The 21747-nt window shown below is 36.5% G+C and overlaps 1 protein-coding gene across 3 annotated transcripts in view; it reads right to left on the bottom strand.

The window, feature by feature from the left end:
* Nucleotides 1-367: 367 nt before the first annotated feature.
* Nucleotides 368-21747, bottom strand: part of BEND6 (BEN domain containing 6) — a 51166-nt gene continuing 29786 nt past the window's right edge. For all 3 annotated transcript variants that reach the window (XM_044253438.1, XM_044253429.1, XM_044253447.1), the window contains 4 exons: nt 11410-11630; nt 9737-9929; nt 8590-8726; nt 368-1624 (listed from right to left, as the gene is read on the bottom strand). In XM_044253438.1, coding sequence (XP_044109373.1) covers nt 8599-8726; nt 9737-9929; nt 11410-11630 — 542 coding nt within the window. In that variant the 3' untranslated portion in view covers nt 368-1624; nt 8590-8598. The remainder of the gene's footprint in view (nt 1625-8589; nt 8727-9736; nt 9930-11409; nt 11631-21747) is intronic.

Genomic DNA, 21747 nt, shown 5'->3' with positions numbered 1-21747 from the left:
ATCTTTGATATTGTCTCTATATCCTACCTTGTATGGCTCTTTAGAAGACAAGCCAGAGTCACATAGGTCATTATAATGATTATGCCTTTGTATGTGTGAGTGGAGAAGCAAACAGCCCAGAAAAGGATCTTTTTTTTTTTTAAAGATTTTATTTATTTATTTGACAGACAGAGATCAGAAGCAGGCAGAGAGAGAGGAGGAAGCAGGCTCCCTGCTGAGCAGAGAGCCCGAGGTGGGGCTCAATCCCAGGACCCTGAGATCATGACCTGAGCCGAAGGCAGCGGCTTAACCCACTGAGCCACCCAGGTGCCCCCAGAAAAGGATCTTTTTCCTGGACTTCACACCTTAATAATAAATGAGCAAATACTTTTTTATGTTTCCAATGGGATTTATTTATACTTAAGTAAAAGTAGCAAATGTTCACATAAGTTATTTCCTTAATCATATTTATTTTGTACGACCACATTGTTATCAAGCAGCATTATGGAATGTTCCCTGGGTCCACAGTTCTGAACTTTCCAACTATTATATGCATCCTCTTTTCCAAGTTTAGACATGACCTTGTAACTGAAGAAGCATGGCTTGTTATTGCAAAGTTGTCATGTGTGACAACCTGACATCACAGGAGAAGCCTCTTGATGAAGAATGTTTTATCTTTCATTCATTTACAAAATGGTATTTTTCTTTTTATGTGATTATATAACCCATATGATTTTATTTTCAATTCTTTTTTCTTCTGATACAATGAAATCAAACCAGTTAAAACTAAGCAGTGTAGCAATAAAACCAACCAAATACACAGGATGATATATCTTATATAGGGTATTTTAAAAGATGTTTATGTTTTATATTACACATCTGTATTTAATGTACTTGGGCAATAAAAAGTTAGAAGCATGTAAACAGAAAAAAATTTCAATTTGATGCATTGTTTTAATACTCACAAAAACCTGGCTGTATTTCTTTTTCAGGAGTACAATGAAATAGTTCTACATTAAAATTAAAAGGTGTTGCTGCTTTCATATTTTTCCTGGAGATTCTTATTTTATACATTTTTAGGTAACAGAGTAATTCTGTAATTTCATTGAGAAAATGCCATTGCTTTGTTAGATAGGATTATCAGATTTTAGGCCAATTTTGCTGCCCTCACGTTCATGAATATTGATTATTTCACTGTTTACTTTTCCAAACATGTGCTTATGTTAAAGATCCAAAAACTTAAATGGGGAGTCATTGGAATAATAAATGGTGATTGATAAGGACAGTGACAAATCTTAGGGGCTGAAGTTTTTGTTGTTATGATGAGAGCTCTATTGTGTTAAGTTAGCTGTGCAGAGAAACATTTGGAGACAGGAAAATGCATTATGTCCAAGAAACCATATTGCATGCTTAGTTGACTGCTAGAAATTCTCTGGTTTGATGCATCGCTGATATTTATGGTGGAATCTACATGCAGCTTCTTCAGAAAGCTCGTTGCTCCATCAAGAGCCCTCAGTATTACAGATGCCTCACAGCCTGTCACTATGTGTCTCTGAGCTCCCAGCCAGGGAGGTTGCAGATTCTCCAACAAAATCCAGTGTTAGATTCAGAACTGAAGGTGTTTTATTTCAGTTACCTACAATACCTATAAAAAGCAAATTTCAAAAAAAAGAGCAAATTTTGTTAGAGTTCTTATAGTACTTTTAATATGTACATGAGTTATTTTAGTGTCTACTACAAATTTTTGCTTACAAATACAAATTGTTTATAAGAACTATTATTATAGAGGTGACTTAGAAATTATTTTATGATCTATTCAGAGGAATTCCAGCATAGACAACAATTACAATATTTACATTTATTTTTATCTCAAATGACTTAAAAAAAAACCTTTGTATTAGGTAAAATTTCAAACCCACAAATTGAAATGAACCATCTCCACATACCCATCAACCATCCTAAGAGATTATCAACAATTCTGTTTGTCATTCTTCAGTAACATTTGTTGATTGTTTAAATAGCAGACAGCTTTCCAAATCTGGTTTACCTCTTTCAAAATTCACAAAATCCAAGTGAGCTAGGTTAGAGGCGGATTACTATAAAGCAATTAAATTTTGTTTGCATGAGTACCTTCCAATATGTTCACACATATATTTATTTTTGTTAAATTTGCAAAAGTTAGATATTTCAACCATAATCAGTTAAGACAACTGTCTTTCCCTTTCAGTTGTCCCTTAGTCATATTTTCTCCTCTGATTGTAACCATGGAATGGCAGTGGGCATTTCTGAGATTTTGTTAAGGATTTTGTTAAGGGATATATTTTTGTGCTTTGTCATCTCATCTATGTATGGTTGTGTTAGTGGTGGCCTTTCCAATTTGCAGTGCCTTCTAGCAAAAATATGAAAATGGTCAATTCAAAGAATATTTAAGAGGATTCACTCCATAGAAAACTTGAAATGCCTTGAAGTCTTATAGCTTAGGTGTCAGAGCAACTTAATAGAGGTCTCCCCAAATTTGACAACAATCCTAAAAATTATGTTGCTACTGAAGAGTTAAGAATTTGAAAGAAAACTCTGTAAAGTGTGAAAAAAAAGCAATTTTTCATCCACTACGCTGCAGGATAGTCCGAATTATTTTTTTTATTCATTCTATCGCAAAGTTGTCAAATGAAGAGGCAGTCAACATGTAAGCAACTCCCAAAAGTAAGATAAAAGTATTATAGAGCTGTTAGTAAAAGTATTATGTAACTCCCCCTCCATTATGTGACATTTGAGAAATTTGTTAACATTTAAACATTATGTCATTTTGGGGTATCTGAGTGGTTTAGTCAGTAGAGCACGCAACTCTTGATCTCAAGGTCTCTGTTGGGCATGGAGCCTATGCAGAGTTGTAATTGATTGTGTATCCATAATTTTGTGTTTCTTAAGGTGAGTTCTCCAAATACTATTAAGCTGTAGGTTCCACAAATCCTGGATCCATCGTAAGGTAGATAGTATTATTATCCCACCTTAAATTAAAATTCTAAGAGGTCAAGTGACTTTCCAAAGGCCACACATTTATCAAGAGGTGGAGCAGGCTTAGAAACCAGAATTTCTGATCCTAAAACGTAAAATTTTATATGTCCGCTTGGCTAGGCTACCAAGTTGTTTGGTCAGACACCAGTCTATATGTTGCTGTGAAGGTATTTCTTAGATGAGATTAACATTTATACAGTAGATTTTCAGTAAAGCATTCTACCCTCCATGATACTGGTGGGTCTCACCCAAGCAGTTGAAGGCCTTAATAAAAAAGACAGAGGTCCTTTGACTAAGGAGGAATTCTGCCTTCACACCACTTTTTTTTTTTTCAAATTATATTACTTTTTTAAAAAATTTCTTTTCAGCCTAACAGTATTCATTGTTTTTGCATCACACCCAGTGTTCCATGCAATATGGGCCCTCCTTAATACCCACCACCTGGCTCCCCCAACCTCCCACCCCCCCGCCCCTTGTTTTTCAGAGTCCATAGTCTCTCATGGTTCACCTCCCCTTCCAATTTCCCCCAACTTCCTTCTCCTCTCTAACTCCCCATGTCCTCCATGCTATTTGTTATGCTCCACAAATAAGTGAAACCATATGATAATTGACTCTCTCTTCTTGACTTATTTCACTCAGCATAATCTCTTCCAGTCCTGTCCCTGTTGCTACAAAAGTTGGGTATTCATCCTTTCTGATGGAGGCATAATCACCTTTGAACTCAAGACTGCAACATCAACTCCCTGGGGCCACAGCCTGCTAGCCCATCTTGCAGATTTTGGACTCACCAGTCCTTACAGTTGTGTGTGCCAATTCCTTCAAGTGTCTCTTTTATATACATCCCATTTCTTTTTCTCTGGAGAACCATGACGAGTGCAATAAGAAATACAAAGGACTCTGGGGACATACAAAGGATGTATCCCTTTGTATGTGTATGTATACAAAGGACATAAAAATAAAAAGCTTTGACACAGTAAAGAAAACCACCAGCAAAACAAAAATGCAACCTACCGAATGAGAAAGGATATTTGCAAATGACCTATCTGATAAAGGGTTAATATCCAAAATATTTAGAACTTCTACAACTCAACACCAAGAAACCCCCCAAACAATCCAATTCAAAAGATGGGCAGAAGACCTGCATAGACATTTTTCCAAAGAAGACATACCGATGACCAATGGGCACATGAAAAGATGCTCAGCATCATTAATCATTAAGGAAATGTAAATCAACGCCACAGTGAGACATCACCCGACACATGTCAGAATGGTTAAAATAAAAAACACAGAAAAAACAAGTGTTGACAAGGATTAAAGGAAAGGGAATCCTCATACAAATTGGTACAAACTGGTAAATTGGTACAGCCACTATGGAAAACAGTATGGAGTTTCCTCAAAAAAATTTTAAAAAAGTAGAAATATCATATGATCCAATAATTCTACTATCTATTTATCTGAAGAAAACAAAAACAGTAATTTGAAAAGATATATGGACGCTTATGTTTATTAAAGCATTATTGGCAATAACAAGGTATGGAAGCAAACTAAGAATCCATCAATAGACGAATGGATAAGGAAGATGTGGTATGTGTACACACACACACACACACACACACACACACACTGGAATATAATGTAGCCATAAAAGGACAAGATGATGCCACTTGTGGCAACATGGATGGACATAGAGAATATTATACTAAGTGAAATAAGTCAGGCTGAGAAAGCCAAATACCATATGATTTCTCTCATATGTGGAATCCTAAAAAAAAATAAAAAATAAAAAACAAAAAACAAACAAATGAATAAGGAAAAGCAGAATCATACAGGTGAATACAGAGAAAAAAAATTGATGGTTGCTAGAGGGGTTAGGGTGAGGGCAAAATGGGTAAAAGGGGTTTGGGGGATCCAAGCTTCCAGTTATGGAATGAGTAAGTCATGGAAATAAAAGGCACAGCAAAAGGAATAAAGTCAATGGTATTACAATAGGGTTTATGGTGACAGATGGTAGCTACACTTAGGTAAGCAAAGCATAACATATGAACTTGTTGAATCACTATATTGTACACCTGAAACTAACATTAAGTTATAATATATGTATATGTAATATTATTGTAGAGATTAAACTGACCTGAAACTAACATAACATTTTGTGTTAAGTACACTGAAATTAAAAAACTAATAAAAAGATTTCTTAAAAAAATACAAAGAACTATATGCTAGTTGACTATATGCTAGTGTTGACTCTCTAATAGTTACTAATCATATAATCTTGGCAATTCATTTAACCTCCTTAGGGTTTAGTCTTATTATCTCCAAAGTAAGGAAATCATTTATTTTTTTTTATTTTTTATTTTTTTTAAAGATTTTATTTATTTATTTGAGAGAGAGAGACAGTGAGAGAGAGCATGAGCGAGGAGAAGGTCAGAGAGCAAAGCAGACTCCCCATGGAGCTGGGAGCCCGATGTGGGACTCGATCCCGGGACTCCAGGATCACGCCCTGAGCCGAAGGCAGTCGTCCAACCAACTGCGCCACCCAGGCGTCCCAGGAAATCATTTTTGATCAACATTTCTTAACCTTGGCACAGTTGACATTTTGGGTTAGGTAATACTTGTTGTAGGGGAGAATATCCTATGACTTGTGGGATGTTTAGCAACATCTGTGGCTCTGTCCACTAGATGCCAGTAGTTTCATCCAGTTGGGACAATCGTATCTATCTCCAGACATTTTCAAACAACCCCTAGCTGAGGGGCAAGGGACAAAATTTCCTCCCATCCTACTTGAACACTGCTGTATTAGGTCATCTTTAAGTTAGAATATATGCATATGTAATATTATTGTAGGGATTAAACTGGCTGAGGCAACTTTGGAAACTTCAGAAGGCTGACTATTTAGTGGGATGTTATAGAGGTCATTTTTTTTTTAAGATTTTATTTATTTATTTGACAGACACAGCGAAAGAGGGAACTGAAGAAGGGGGAGTGGGAAAGGGAGAAGCAGACTTCCTGCTGATCAGAGAGCCGGATGCTGGCTTGATCCCAGGATTCTGGGATCATGAGGGGAGTTGAAGGCAGATGCCCAGCGACCCATGTGTCCCCCCAGAAGTGATATTTTAATATTCTGTAACTCTTATAAATAAAGTTTTCTTTAGTTCCTATAAGAAAGAAGCAAAAAATGGAGAAAGGCCTGAAAGATTGACAACAGAAGCTATTGGCAAAGTGAACCCCAGGCAACTTGAGGGCAGTCACAGGAATGAAAGAGAAAAGCTAAAAGGGGGAGAAGGATGGAGGTTAGTGCTTATCCTCTCAGAAACGAATCTTAGCTGGGAAATTATTGTTGTTTCAAGTCCAAGCCACCTGCGGCCACCTTGTGCTAAGCACTGGGTGGAGGGCATAGTCTACCAGAGGGCCCACTGGTGGGGTTGCTAGGCTTCGCGCATGCATGCCTAGGAATTTGCGGAAGTCTCCGTGATTTTGTAGTGCATGTTACCTTGCTAATAGTCATGCAAAGAAAGTTATTTTTCCAAAGGATACTTTTTGGTGTGGAGGGAGGAGGGAGTATGATTTGCCTGAGTAAGTGTTGTCATCTTAGGGCTTCTGTTAGATGACCAAAAAGAGAAAAACACAGCGGCGTTCCACTAGATGGGGCTATATGGGACTAATTTATGCAGTGTGGCTAAATTAGGTTGGATATGACCCTGTCTTTCCCAGCATATCTTCTCAGTCCTTTTGAGATAATTTGGAATTATCAATACTTCGAATGAAAGATACCTGACAATTAAGAAAATTTTTCCATTCTAGTGTTTATCTCCACTTCTGATTCTAAATATACACATTTCTATTCCAAGCAACTTGTCCACAAAGGCAGGCTCAGGCCCAGAAAGCAACAGAACATTTTGCGTTCCTAGCAAAAGATTTGTTCCTTTTTTCTATTTGAATTAATGCTGTAGTCAGGTGATTATTAACACCACTACTAGGTTGCAAGTAGAAACAGTACTGATATAAAACCCTTTTAACTTTAATCTCTTCAATGCTCGACTGACTGATAGAGATGAGTTTTATGCGTACTCTTGGCAGTCTGAGGTATTAAAAAGGCAGAAGTTGGGATATTAAAATACTTCGCAGAGCTCTGAAATATAATAACGTGCTCCAAAGGGTAGCCTGATAGAGAAGACCCTTGGAGCTCTGGTTACATGGCATTTAGCAGGGGAACTTGGCTATTCTACATCTGGATGACTGGGTAGTCTTATGTCAAAACGAGCCGTTCTAATGGCTCATTTAAGCAATTATCTCCCAACTGGGAAGTTGTGAAATTCACAATCTACTGAAATGTTTAATCAGTTGGGGAGAAAAAAGACAAAAAATATCAATCATATCTTGTATAAAACTGCAAGTTGGTCTACCAGTATGGGTGAGCCAAGGGAAAGATCCTGCCCTGCAGTTGTTATAAGTGGGTTTTTTTTTTTGTTGTTGTTGTTGTTTGTTTGTTTTTTTAGTATTGGTGACCCTCATCAGAACTAGGCTTCGTAATATAACAAAATTGTAAGCCGCCCTCAAGGGTGTTGGGGGTGGTAGTCAGGAATGGGTAGAAGATGGTGGGAAATAATACATTACCCAAGTCTCTAATCCCTTTTAAAACACAGTAAGAACATAAAAACAAATAAGATGTTTGAAGGTGGCTAGAGTTAGGCAGAGAACAAATAAATAGAAAGTCAAAGATAAAAGTAAACAAAATGGAAGAAAAGCCTCCCCTTGTGTATTTACCATATACCTCTATGAATAAAAAAATATTAAATATTATTTTCCATAAAAATAATGGAGAGGAAGGATGAGCACAAGTGAACCAGCCAGCACATTGGGTTGAAGTGAACACAAAATTCCACTGGACAGTTTTGCCTAAGGGCAGGGCCTGACTATAAAGTGTATTTCCTTCAAAACTCTCTAGGAGCAATTCTTTCTCTTAGTATAATAGAAACATGTTGGTAAAAAATCCTTATCAAACCAATACAAACTATAACAACTGGTGTAAAGATTTAAAGAGTGAGAAGCAGGAGGCAGATTGGGGGAGGGGACACCTCAGTATTTCCAGCCAGCAGTTGGTGCCAAAAACAAATGACTGTTTGGAATTTTAAGTTTAGTCCCATTGATGTACTTCAGAGACTTCTCTAGGATCTGTATCTCCCTGTTCTAGAGGAACACTTCCCAACTGATCAAATGTCCCTCTTTTGACTCATTTCTACCCCCACCCACAAATTAACATGCATTCTGTGAAGAAAAAGCGAAGTTCTTCAGTAAAACACATTTGAAAAACATTATACACTCTACTGCCTTCTTAGAGATTTCTAGAGCACTTGGGCACAAGAGTATGAAATACTCTGAGGAGTTCTGGAAAAGGAAAATCTGTATTTGAATTTAGCATTCCCCCAATTTCAATCCCCTTTCCCGTCCTCACCTCCATCCCCATGCTAATACCTATTAGCATGTCTTGGGCCACTGACATTCTCTGATAAAATAGTCACAAAATGCGGTTCCAGGGATCAAAGAATTACATCTTCTTGCCACACAGAAGGGATTGTGAAGGTTAAGAGGACTTACCAAAAGGTTCTACTTAATGTCCTGAGAGTTCAGATTTTTGCTTAAATTTGGCTTCTTGGTACAGTTGTTTAGCTTTTGCCCTATCATTCTCCTAATTGAAACATCATCTGTGTTGGGAAATAACTGTTTTGTGACTCCTGTAAAAAACAACAATAACACATGAAAACGCTTTTTGAGGCCTTTGCATTTTAAGGTATGAACTGAGATAAAACATCAAGCAATCCACAATGTAGTTTTGTCTCCATTTTGCAAAAACAGCCCAAACACCAATGAGAAATGGCATATTAAAATACAGAGAGCTCAGATTGAGTGGTTCCCTGAATTTTTTGACATTTACAAAAAATCACTTGATAGCTAGATGATTATATTTGAGGAGATTAACTTAAAAACCATAAGTAGAACTAAGGAGGACATGTGTTGTAAGAAGAACCTGGTGTTAATAATTTATTTTTTATTTTATTTATTTATTTATTAAAGATTTTATTTATTTATTTGACAGAGAGAGATCACAAGCAGGCAGAGAGGCAGGCAGAGAGAGAGAGAGGACGAAACAGGCTCCCTGCCGAGCAGAGAGCCCGACGCGGGGCTCCATCCCAGGACCCTGGGATCATGACCTGAGCCGAAGGCAGAGGCTTTACCCCGCTAAGCCACCCAGGTACCCCGAGAACTAGGTGTTATACACAACTGATGAATCACTGAACTCTACATCTGAAATAATAACACACAAGTGTTCATTAATTGAATTTAAATAGAAGAAAATAAAATTAAATTAAAAAACACATAAGTAGGAAATTAGTCCCTATTTTTCTAGAATAAAAGATAAAGAATCTAAAGCCAAGATAAGAAAGAGAAAATAAGATCTAAACTCTTTACTGAAATTTTGTTTGAAAGGATTTGGGGATGCATTTTTCTGAAGTTATGAATTTATGAATTCAAAATTTTCAGTGAAATAAAATTTAGCTTTATTTTAGTAACTGTTTTAATGTAAATTTTTCTATAAAATTTACCATATTTAATAAGAGATTTAGGCTATTTTGAGATTTTTCTTTCATAGAAAAACAACAAAAAGACCATGAAAGAATAACTTAACCTTGAGTGGTAAAATAATTTCAGATTCATGTGACAGTGTAATACAACCATATAATACCTATGATTTCTTGAACTTCATTCTGATTCATAGCTGGTTTTACGGCTTTGTCCCTGGAAGTAGAGGACTTGGCTCCGGTCAGGCTGTGTGTGGCCATGTACTCGTTTGTATAAAGTACTTGCATTAAATCATTAATAAACTTCTGAGGCTTGCTCTTGTTACAACGGGCAATCTGCCATTTTTCAATCTTGAACTAAAAAATACAACATAATAGTTGAAACTGGAAAAAGGAAAAGAAAGTTGTATCCGGAAAAATATATTGCTAATTGAGTTAAGACATACCAGAAAACAAAATCAACATTCTTTAAGGGGATGTATTTTGCTTTTAATACATATTCTACATTTCAGGGGTTAGACTTAAATGTTATCTTTGATATAATTCCCATATTTATGAGGTATTTGTTCCAGAGTATATCCAGTCTCTTGTCATGTGATCTGGATTGGATGGTTTAAGGATGAGTCCGATCCTCAGCACCTCCTACTAAGTGTAGTAGGCAGAATAGTGGCCCACTGAAGATATCCATATCCCTGGAACCTGTGAATATGTGACCTTATATGGTTGTGATTAAAGGTAAGTACCTTGAGATGGGGAAATTATTCTGGATTATCAGATGGGGCCAATTTTATTACAAGAGCCCTTAAAGAGGGAAGAGGGGGCAGAAGAATGGGTCAGAAAATAGAGGCAGAAGAAGGAGGTCAGATTGGAATTGTGAGAGGGGCTTTGCCTCCATGGCTGGCTTTGAAGGTGGTAGAATGGCCCATAAACCAAAGAATGTAGTTGCCTCTAGAAATTGCCTCTGGAATTGGGTTGCCTCTATAGTCAGCAAGAAAATGGGAAACTCAGTTCTACAACCACAAGAAGCTGAATTCTACAATAACCTAAAGAAGCAGGAAACAGATTTTTCCATAGAGCCTCCAGAAAGGAATGCATCTGCTGACTCCCTGATTTTACCACACTTCTGATCTACAGAACTGTGAGATAATACATTTGTGTTATTACAAATCACTAAGTTTGTGGTCATCTGTGACTTAGCAAAAGGAAACTGATATACCAATATTCAAATATTCTAAATGTTAGATTGTTAGTATTTAATTATAGCTCTGGAAGGCATATTTTGCAAAGCTGATACCCAATTCTATTGAAACTCTTGTCGTTTTAGCTTCTGTTTCTTGAAGAGAAATTGGGGAAGTAGGAAAATATTATATTCTTCCAGCATGCAGAAGCTGAAATTTACCTTCACTCAGTGATATAATTTTATAACCCTCAATGCATAGTTACCCATCGCTAAACTAGAATTTTCTAGTTTAATAACCTCATCATTGACTGCAATTTGACTTTAGTTTTCTAAACTGGATACTTGTGAAACAAATATTTTTTTGATTTGTTGTTAATTGTTTTATGTAATTGCAATGTTATGGTCATGGCCAAAAGTTACCTAAAGTTACCTGATGAAACAGTGATCATTTTGCAGTCTTTTTTTTTTTTTTTTTTTTTTAATTTATTCTTTAGTAATCTCTACACCCACCATGGGGCTTGAACTCACAAATCCTTGGATCAAAAGTCATATGCTCCACAGCCCAAGCCAGCCAGGTGCCCCACCATTTTGTAGTCTTATCTTAATTTTTGTATTTACTGTATCCCAGACAAAGATAGGGCAGGCCTTCCAACTGACCTGTTTCTCATCAGTATGATGCTCTTCTTCAGCTTTCAAGGAAATTGGTGAGCTGGAATTAGAGTTAGAATTACTGCACGTTGAGGCAAATGAGTCTGGTGAGGAGTTGTTTGTTGCTCTCCAGAGGGTGGATGCAGATGTGGACATGGCTCCTCCACCCTTAAGCAGGGCTTCTGCCATACCAACCAATTCTTCAAACTGGGTGACTGCTTGCGGTAACACTAAAATGGCAAGAAAAAGTAACACTTTATGAATACTTTTAATAACAGGGGCATATCTTCTTATATTTTTTGTTGTGTATAATACATATTATATTGCATATATAGAAATAAGTGGAACAAATTGTTAACATTTACTACTTTTGGAAAATAAACATGGTGAGAAGAGTGGTTGGGAGAGATTTACTTTTTATTATTTAATAATGGCTTAATAATAAAATAATATATAAATTCAAAAACATGTGGTTGTTGCATTTAAATGTATATGCATCACTTCATAACTAAAATGAATGGTTTAAAGAGTTGATTCTTTTTTCTAATTGCTATTGGTATTATTTGAAGGTTTTTAATCTCATTTGGAGACATTGTTGATTCCAGCATCAATCATCTTCCAGATACTCACATCAGGCCAGTTTCAAAGACCATTAAATCAAACCATTTCCATTTAAGGTTATTAAAATAAATTTTCAGTGACCATTGTGCGTGGTTTTCCAGGAAGTCAAATTTCATGAAATTAAGAAAAATTCATTGCCATGATTCAGAACTATGTTTTCACATATTAAGGATGAATTTTGGTAATCAGCTGAATGTTCTCTTTGCTCCTCTTCTTTTCATTTAAGATCTTATTTATTTATTTGACAGAGAGAGACAGCATGAGTAAGGGAGATGGGCAGAGGGAGAGGGAGAAGCAGACTGCCTGCTGAGCAGGAATTCCCAAGACCTGAGCCGGAAGACAGAAGCTTAACTGACTGAGCCACCCAGGCACGCTCTTTGTTCCTTTTTAAGTGGAAACTCACACATTCAAAGGTTTATGTCTCCACGTAAAATGGTCTTCTCTAGTTATGGTTATATCTAATTTGTTTCCTAAGGACAAATAACATTTTTTGGGTGGGTGGAAGGCACTTTGAACCCTCCCTGATTCAATTCCTCACTCTATGGTTGAGGGTATTGGCTGCTGGAGAAGTAAAAAGACTGAAACCTTTTTCTTTAGCATATTATTAAGCTACAATCTTTGGACTAGTATTTGATTTGAGAGCTAAAATCAGTAGCTAAAGGGAGATGAGTTTGACAAAATGATATACCCAGTTAATGCATACCAACAAGATATAGAACATCTCCATCCTCCCAAAAAGTTGCCTCATGTCCCTTCCAAGTCAATCCCAGGGCTCACTTTAGAGGCAACCATTTATCCAACTTCCTTGCCAGAGGTAAGTTTTACCTGTTCTAGAATTACATATAAATGGTTTTAAATGGTATATTCTGGGTTTTTTTTTGGTTTAACTTTTCTTCTGCTCTGCATAATGTTTTGAGATTTATTCATGTTGTATATTTGTTATTTATTCCTTTTTATTGATGATTAATATTTCATTCTATGGATACTCAACAATTAAAGTTTCATTTACCTGTCGATGGGTTATTTTCCACTTGAAAACATGACTTTAATGATTCCCTACTATTCTAAGGTATTGCTATTGTATAATTTATTTAAATGTTCTCTCTTTTTTTTTTCTTCAAATTTTGGTTGCTTCCAATTTTTCTTCTTTCTTTTTTTCTTTGAGAAAAGAAAGAGAGGGAGAGAGAGCAGAGGAGGGAATGGCAGAGGGAGGAGGGAGACTGAGAGAATTTTTTTTTTTTTCCGAGAGAATTTTAAGCAAACTCTGTGCTGAGCACAGAGCCCCACTTAGGGCTCCATCCATAGACCCTGAGGTCATAACATGAGCCAAAACCAAGAGTGGGTCCTTTAACTAACTGGGCCACCAAAACTCGCTGCTTCCAACTTTTCTTTATTACAAACAAAACTCTTGTGAACTGCCTAGCACATACATCTCTGCATGTATCTCTGATAACAATAACACTACAAATTCCTGAAAGCACAACAATAGGGTCAAAGGTATAAATGTTTTCTGACCTCAACTAATACACTGCCCAATTGCTCTCCAGAAAGATTCTTCCAATTTACATGGCCACCAGCAATGTAAAAAGTCAACCATTTTGCTACACCATCAACAACAGGTGTTAGTCATTAACAATAATCTTCACTATTTTGATAAGTTGAAATCTTAGTAAAATTTAATTTGCAATTATTTTATTATTGTGAAGTTAAATACATACTTATTGACTATTCGGGCTTCTGTGAATTAGGTATTAGGCTACAGAATATTAGTAGGGTTTTTTGTTTGTTTGTTTGTTTGTTTTTGTTTTTTTAAAGTAATCTCTGCACCCAGGGTGGGTCTCAGACTTATGACCCGGCGATCAATAGTTGCATGGTCCACCAACTGCCAGCCAGGTGCCCTTAGTATTTTTTCAAAAGATTTTATTTATTATTTGACAGAGAGAAAGACAGCAAGAGAGGGAACACAAGCAGGGGGAGTGGGAGAGGGAGGAGCAGGCTTTCTACCGAGCAGGGAGCCTGACATGGAACTCGATCTGAGGATTCCGGGATCATGACCGGAGCCAAAGGCAGAGGCTTAATGACTGAGCCACCCAGGCATCCCTATTTTTTCTATTTTTAATAACTTAGACAGTTTTTGTAAAATTCTTATAAGTGTGCATAGTGTGTTAGCTACTCTTGTTTCCTTATATATTAAGTATTTTAAACTTTTATTTGCTGTAAGTGCCAAGTATTATCTTCCAGAGTTTTTATTTTATTTCATGATCTTTTGAAAGCATACACAAATTTTTAGTTTTTATTTTAAAGTAGCAGTATTTTCTTTACTGTATAATTCATCTATTTTATGGTTAGAAAGTCACTCAGCATTCAAAGCAGTAAAATACTCAGTCATATATTTTGTATAGTTCAAATATCTTTTTACAAGTGAGCTTTTTTTTTTTTCTGCCTGGATACAATTTTTCTTAACTTCCAAGGGATACTTTTAATTTACAAACAAAAATTGAAAACTCCGTATTTCCAGCCCCCAGTTTCCACTCACAGCCAGTCTTGTTCCATTGAAACTTCTGTCCATTTTTTCCCCAACCCAGGAATACTTCAAACAAATCACATGTAGCATCTCATTTTATCTGTAAATATTTTTATATGTATCTTTAAAGGTAAGAAATTAAAAAAATACAAGCAAAACACCATTGTGACAACCAGAAATACGCATCAGTAGTTCTTAAATATTATGTTTATTTTTTTTAATGGTACAGCTATTTTAAGTTTTTAATGAAGTAATCTCTACACCTAACATAGGGCTCCAACTCTTTTTTTTTTTAATATTTTATTTATTTATTTGACAGAAAGACTACAAGCAGGCAGAGGGAGAAGGAGGAGCAAACCCAGGCACCCCTCCAACTCTTTTTTAAAAAAATTTAATTTAATTTTTTTTCCGTGTTCCATAAAAAAACCTAGTAAATGTCCAAATTTCTCTGACTTTCTCATTGTTGTTGTTTTTACTTTATTTGAATCAGGATCCAAATAAGGTCCACATATTATGAGTAGTTACTGTCTCTTTTATAAACTATAGGTATTTTTTCTCTCTCTTTCCTATTTTTTTCCTTGGAATTTATTAATTGAAGAAACTGGATTATTTGTTTTACATGGTTTCCCACAGTGGGATTTTGCTGATTGTATCCATGACATACTGTTTAACATACTATTCTGTTCCTTAAATTAGCTCTAAATTGGTAATCAGATCTAATGGCTTGATTAGATTTGGGTAGGATTTTAAAATTCTTTTTTTTTTCCAATTTATTTATTTTCAGAAAAACAGTATTCAGGATTTAAAAATTCTATTGGATAGAATTGAATGCATGGTTAGCTTTTTTTGTGATATTAGTCGTTACTGATGATCACCCCTTAGATTCATTACATCATAAGGAGTTGCAAAATTGTGATATTCTAGTACTTTTCTTTTTCATTTATTAGTTAGAATTCTTGTAACTTCCTCCCATCAACTATTTGGTTACACTTAGATTTATTTCCTATAATAATGGCAGGGTAAATGCTTGTTTTATTATCTGTATTCACCAGTTTTCAGATGACCATTAAGTTTTTTCTTTTTTTTTTTAAGCTTTTTTTCTTTTTTGAATACCATTATGAACTCATGCATTTAAATATACATGATAACCTGCCATGGTTATCCTTACTGTTGATCCTCAAAATATCTCATCTTTGGCCATTGGGAACCTCTTTTTCTTCTTCTTCTTCTTCTTCTTTTTTTTTTTTTAAAGATTTCATTTATTTATTTGACAGACAGAGATCACAAGTAGGCAGAGAGGCAGGCAGAGAGAGAGGAGGAAGCAGACTCCCTGCTGAGCAGAGAGCCCAATGCAGGGCTCTATCCCAGGACCCTGGGATCATAACCTGAGCCAAAAGCATAGGCTTTAGCCCACTGAGCCACCCAGGCACCCTAGGAACCTCTTCTAACTGGCACGTCTATATAGTCTTTGTTAACTGCCTTGCTTTCTGTTATGACAACTTTCTCATTTGGATTTCCTGTTCTAGGCTCCCAAAAAGGCTCATCTCGCACATTTCCTGTGCAAATTCTGGATTCAGCCATTTCTCCAAGAAACCCTAGCTCCTTTTAGTGGGAAGTGTTATATGACCAAATCCAGGTGCTAAAAGTATTCTTTGCTATTGAGCTCTTGCTTTTAGGCCTATTCAGTGAAGAGTATTAGAAAATATATATTATTAATTTTTAAAGATAAATTTCCTCAACACACACAAAACAGGCAATCATATAAAAAAACGGGCAGAAGATATGAACAGAGACTTCTCCAATGAAGACATACAAATGGCTATCAGACACATGAAAAAATGTTCATCATCACTAGCCCTCAGGGAGATTCAAATTAAAACCACATTGAGATATCACCTTACACCAGTTAGAATGGCCAAAATTAACAAGACAGGAAACAACATGTGTTGGAGGGGATGTGGAGAAAAGGAAACCCTCTTACACTGTTGGTGGGAATGCAGGTTGGTGCAGCCTCTTTGGAGAACAGTGTGGAGATTCCTCAAGAAATTAAAAATAGAACTTCCCTATGACCCTGCAATTGCACTCCTGGGTATTTACCCCAAAGATACAGATGTAACTGGGTGTGATGAAAAAATAATGAATACTGTTTTTCTGAAAATAAATAAATTGGAAAAAAAAAAGAAAAAAAAAGATACAGATGTAGTGAAAAGAAGGGCCATCTGTACCCCAATGTTTATAGCAGCAATGGCCACGGTCACCAAACTATGGAAAGAACCAAGATGCCCTTCAACGGACAAATGGATAAGGAAAATGTGGTCCATATACACTATGGAGTATTATGCCTCCATCAGAAAGGACGAATATCCAACTTCTGTAGCAACATGGACGGGACTGGAAGAGATTATGCTGAGTGAAATAAATCAAGAAGAGAGAGTCAATTATCATATGGTTTCACTTATTTGTGGAGCATAACAAATAGCATGGAGGACATGGGGAGTTAGAGAGGAGAAGGGAGTTGGGGGAAATTGGAAGGGGAGCTGAATCATGAGAGACTATGGACTCTGAAAAACAATCTGAGGGGTTTGAAGCGGCGGGGGTGTGGGAGGTTGGGGTACCAGGTGGTGGGTATTATAGAGGGCACGGATTGCATGGAGCACTGGGTGTGGTGAAAAAATAATGAATACTGTTATGCTGAAAATAAATAAATTTAATTAAAAAAAAGATAAAGATAAATTTCATCATGTATTTAAACCAGTACTTCCCACTCAAAATTCAGAACATAGGTTTTTTATTTAAATTGTATAGTTATGGGGCACCTGGGTGGCTCAGAGGGTTGAGCCTCTGCCTTCGGCTTGGGTCACAATCTCGGGGTCCTGGGATCGAGCACATTGTCCGGGGGGGGAGGTCTCTGCTCAGCAGGGAGCCTGCTTCCCCCTCTCTCTCTGTCTTCCTCTCTGCCTACTTGTAATCTCTCTCTCTGTCAAATAAATAAAATCTTTAAAAAAAGATAAAAAATTGTATAGTTATGTTTTTTAGTGTGCCATATGGAGTGGAATGAGAACTTAACTTGAACTTGGATCCCCCATCCCCAACACACATTGCAATATCAGTTTCCCCAGAGCCATTTGCTGAATAATTTATCCTTTTCCTGATTAACTTGTAGGACTTGCTACATGAAATGCCAGGCTCATTGCAAATATGAAAATGCAGTGCTCTTTGTTCAAAACTTCTTAATAACCTTAATATGGTGACAGTAAAGCCTTTAACTAGTATGTGGGGCCTTTCTAAGAGCAGGGCTCTAACTGCCTGCTTAGGGCACGGATCCATGAAGTTGGGCCTGACGACTTATGATACTGAACAACGTAACAGCAAGGAACTTACATGGCACCTGCTATTGTCAGGTTCTGTTCCGAAAGCTTTACATGTCACCCAGGCAAGCACTGTCATTATTTCCAGTTTTGAGATGAGGAAACTGAGGCACAGAGTGGTTGAACAACTTTCACATGGTAACACAGACAGTAGGTGGCAGAGCCAGGATTTGAACCCAGGTGGTTTGGCCCCTCTAAATCTGTACTATTTATCTCTATGCCATAGTGTTTGTAGGATAGTTTCTCTATCATATATGAAGTTCTGACTGAGGGATCTGCATTCTGTTCCAAATCACCATTGCTGATCTTGCACTAGTAACTTTTATTTTTAAAAGATTTTATTTATTTATTTGACAGACAGAGATCACAAGCAGGCAGAGAGGCAGGCCAAGAGAGGGAAGCAGGTTCCCCGCTGAGCAAAGAGCCTGTCGCGGGGCTTGATCCCAGGACCCCAAGATCATGACCTGAGCCAAAGGCAGAGGCTCAACCCACTGAGCCACCCAGGTGCCCCATAGTAACTTATTTTTAGTCATTTGAAATTTATATGATTTATGTTGACAGGTTATACCCTCATATTCTTTTTTCAGAAGATTCCTAATTGATTTTGCCTATTTTTTCAGGTTAGCTTTATAATGATCATTGTCAAATTTCCAAAAACAAAACAAAACAAAAATCATTAGGATTTTTATTGGAATCCCACTGAAAGTATTAGTTATTTGGGGATGAATTGGCATCTTCTCCTTTCACCAATGGATGTGACAAGTCTCTCCATTAATTTATATTTCTTCACTGAGTTTTTTATATTTATTCATTGACCACATAGTGTCTTATTTAGGTTACTAGTAGCTATTTTATAGTTGTTTGTAATTAATGTGACTGGATTCTTTTTCTTCCCCCTAAGAAAATAACTGGAAATTTCTGTACTATAAAGAAATTACTGATTTAAAAAAATAGTAGCTGCTAGATTTGGGGCATGTATTATATACTTTTCTTTTATCAGTTTTGAAATAAAATAAGGCTTATAATGAATAACAGTAGTCTTCTGCCTTATCACTCACCACTCTTGATTACCACTTTTAGAGATCACCAATCCCAAATCATTTAACTATTTCTTTTGGTACTTACCTTCATACTCTTAAATAATAATGTGCATATACAACTATTTATTGATTTTTCAGATCCATATAATTATTTACTGATTTTCTATTTTCTTTTTTTTTTTTTTAAGTAAGTTCTACATGCAACGTGGGGCTTGAACTCACCACTCTGAGATCAAGAGTGACATTCTCTATGACTGAGCAAGTTAGGCACCGCTGCTTAATGATTTTCAACTATGTAATATGGCAATATTGTTCTCTTTCAACTCCTCTCCCAGCCACACAGAAATACACATACCTGCTACTCACACGCAAACACACACACACTCTTCTCATCTTCCCAGAATAGTGGTAACACAATTGTTCAATAAATATTGTGCTTTCATTATTATAGTGATGTAAACATTATTCACATTTCTTTTTCTTTAAAACATGATTCTCCCAGCCTAGAGTTAATAATTACCTTATTATTATTGTTTTTTATACTATTTCTCTCACCCTAAACTTCTATACATCTCTAAAGTTCCTATGTAAATCTCTTTATATATTTGGATATATCATGTCAAATGCCAATTTCATATATTTCTTGGAGCTGTCTCCTCTGGAGCCCTGCATATTCCTCCACAGTCTGGGCTAGCTGCTTCTAGGTGATTGTATACTTTTCATCTTGGAGTTTCCCTTCACTATCCTTCAATGACTCCTCCTTGCCTCTCTCCTGAATTGGACCACCTATTCCCTGGATGTCATGTTTTTATTTTTCTAGATTTACTCTCTCATTTGGGAGGAGTTTTTCCTCCCTTAGCCTTTGAAAAAGAAATAGGAAGTACATTAGTGAGATGTTGTATGAAAGTATTACCATCCCTAACACTTGGTTGATAATTTCACTCAGGTATAGAAGTTTAGATTTACATTCCCTTCGTAATTTAGAAGGCATTGCTTATTTATCTTGGAACTTCCAGTGTTGCTGGTGAAAAGTCCAATGCCATTCTGATTCCCAATCCTTAGCATGGGGCGTATTTACTTCCTCTGAAAGCTTTTGAACCTTCCCTTTACTTCTGCTGTTCTGAGATTTCACAGTGTTATGACTTGGACAAGTCTTTTTGCTTTGGGTGTTATCTTTTAATGTAAAAAGCTGTGTCCTTCAATTCTAGAAATTTGTGGTATTAATATTAAATAACTTCTCCCTCTTCTCTCATACCTTTTAGGATCTCTTGTCTTTGGTCATTTAACCTCTGGGACTAATTCCTTATTTTACCTAATCTTTTCTATTTTCCTTTTCTGGGTCTTCTTACTCTAATATCTACAAGATTTTCTTAAGTTTACTTCCAGACATTTTATTGAATTTCTAGGTTTCTCCCCCTTGTTCTTTGGATATTCCTCTCTTAAACTAACCCTGTTCTTGTTTTGTGCAAATTTCTACTGCTCCCTGAATTGTCTCTGTTCCCTCTGATCTTATTATTCTCTTTGTTCATTTTGATTTGTGTTCCATGTTAGAGGATTTCCTTAAATAAGCACCCTCCCTCAGCTTGGCTCGGTGTCCCTGAGTTCATTGCTTTGGTTCAACCTCTTCTGAGAGAAAACCTCCATCTTCTACTGCAGTGAAGGGTGGTAGTTGCAGGCTACATGGGAGAATGTGTGACTATGTGGTCCCAAAAGGTCTTTATGTAGGTCTTTCAATGACTCCAGTTTTCACACTACCAGCACTATCATAATCCCTTTCACAGGTACAAATCCTAAACCATTTATAGTTCTCTGGTGTGATTTAGCTTCTTTCTTTTTAATTTCTCTACCTCTACCCACTCCGCACCCCCATCCCAGACACTGAGTTTTTAGATTCTTACAGCTAGTCAGTTACTACTCACTCATCTGCTTTTCAGTGTCTAAAATTTTACTGGCATCTTTTAGCTGCTGTGGTCTTCTTTACAGTTTCCCTGACCTTGTGCTTTTACACACTTTAAGTTTATTTTTAGTAAGGTTTCAGAAGAGAAGGGAGAGTCACACACATTTCACTTAAGCATTATGTCATACTTAAAGAAACTGGGGCAAAACTTAACTGATTTTTGATTCTTTACTGAAATCTCATTTTTTACGAGAGTTGAATGTTCAGTTGATGCTTTCTTTTTCCTAGGTATACATTCATTCTCTAAAAATAATGACAACTTAATACCTTCTATAAAATAGATATATCAGGGGCGCCTGGGTGGCTCAGTGGGTTAAAGCCTCTGCCTTCAGCCCAGGTCGTGATCCCAGGGTCCTGGGATGGAGCCCCACGTCGGGCTCTCTGCTCCGCAGGGAGCCTGCTTCCTCCTCTCTCTCTGCCTGCCTCTCTGCCTACTTATGATTTCTCTCTGTCAAATAAATAAAATCTTTTAAAAAATAGATATATCACTACTTTCCTTTTATATCTTATGGTGTTGGTCAGTTGTGGTCCACAAGACATGTTTCAAATGCTTAAAACATACATGTATAGCAGACACACATTTGCTATTCTGAAAGTCTAAAATGGCATATATATTCTACCATTTTTCCTCAGTAGGCTTTATAAACTGAAAAAGAGCCCTGATTCTTAGTTCAAAATGTTATTAAGAGCATTACTGAGCAAAAGATGAACAACCATTCTGCATTCTTTTCTCAGATCCTTTCTTATTTGGATTATACAAAAATTTCAACTCTCTGTTATCTTCCTACTTCCCAACTGTAGCTTCACAAGGAGGCCTCCTCTGATCATGTTATTTAG

The sequence above is a fragment of the Neovison vison genome, chromosome 1 (genome assembly GCF_020171115.1).
Source record: "Neovison vison isolate M4711 chromosome 1, ASM_NN_V1, whole genome shotgun sequence".
Taxonomy (NCBI): Eukaryota; Metazoa; Chordata; class Mammalia; order Carnivora; family Mustelidae; genus Neogale; species Neogale vison.
This window is presented reverse-complemented; position numbering and strand designations above follow the sequence as displayed.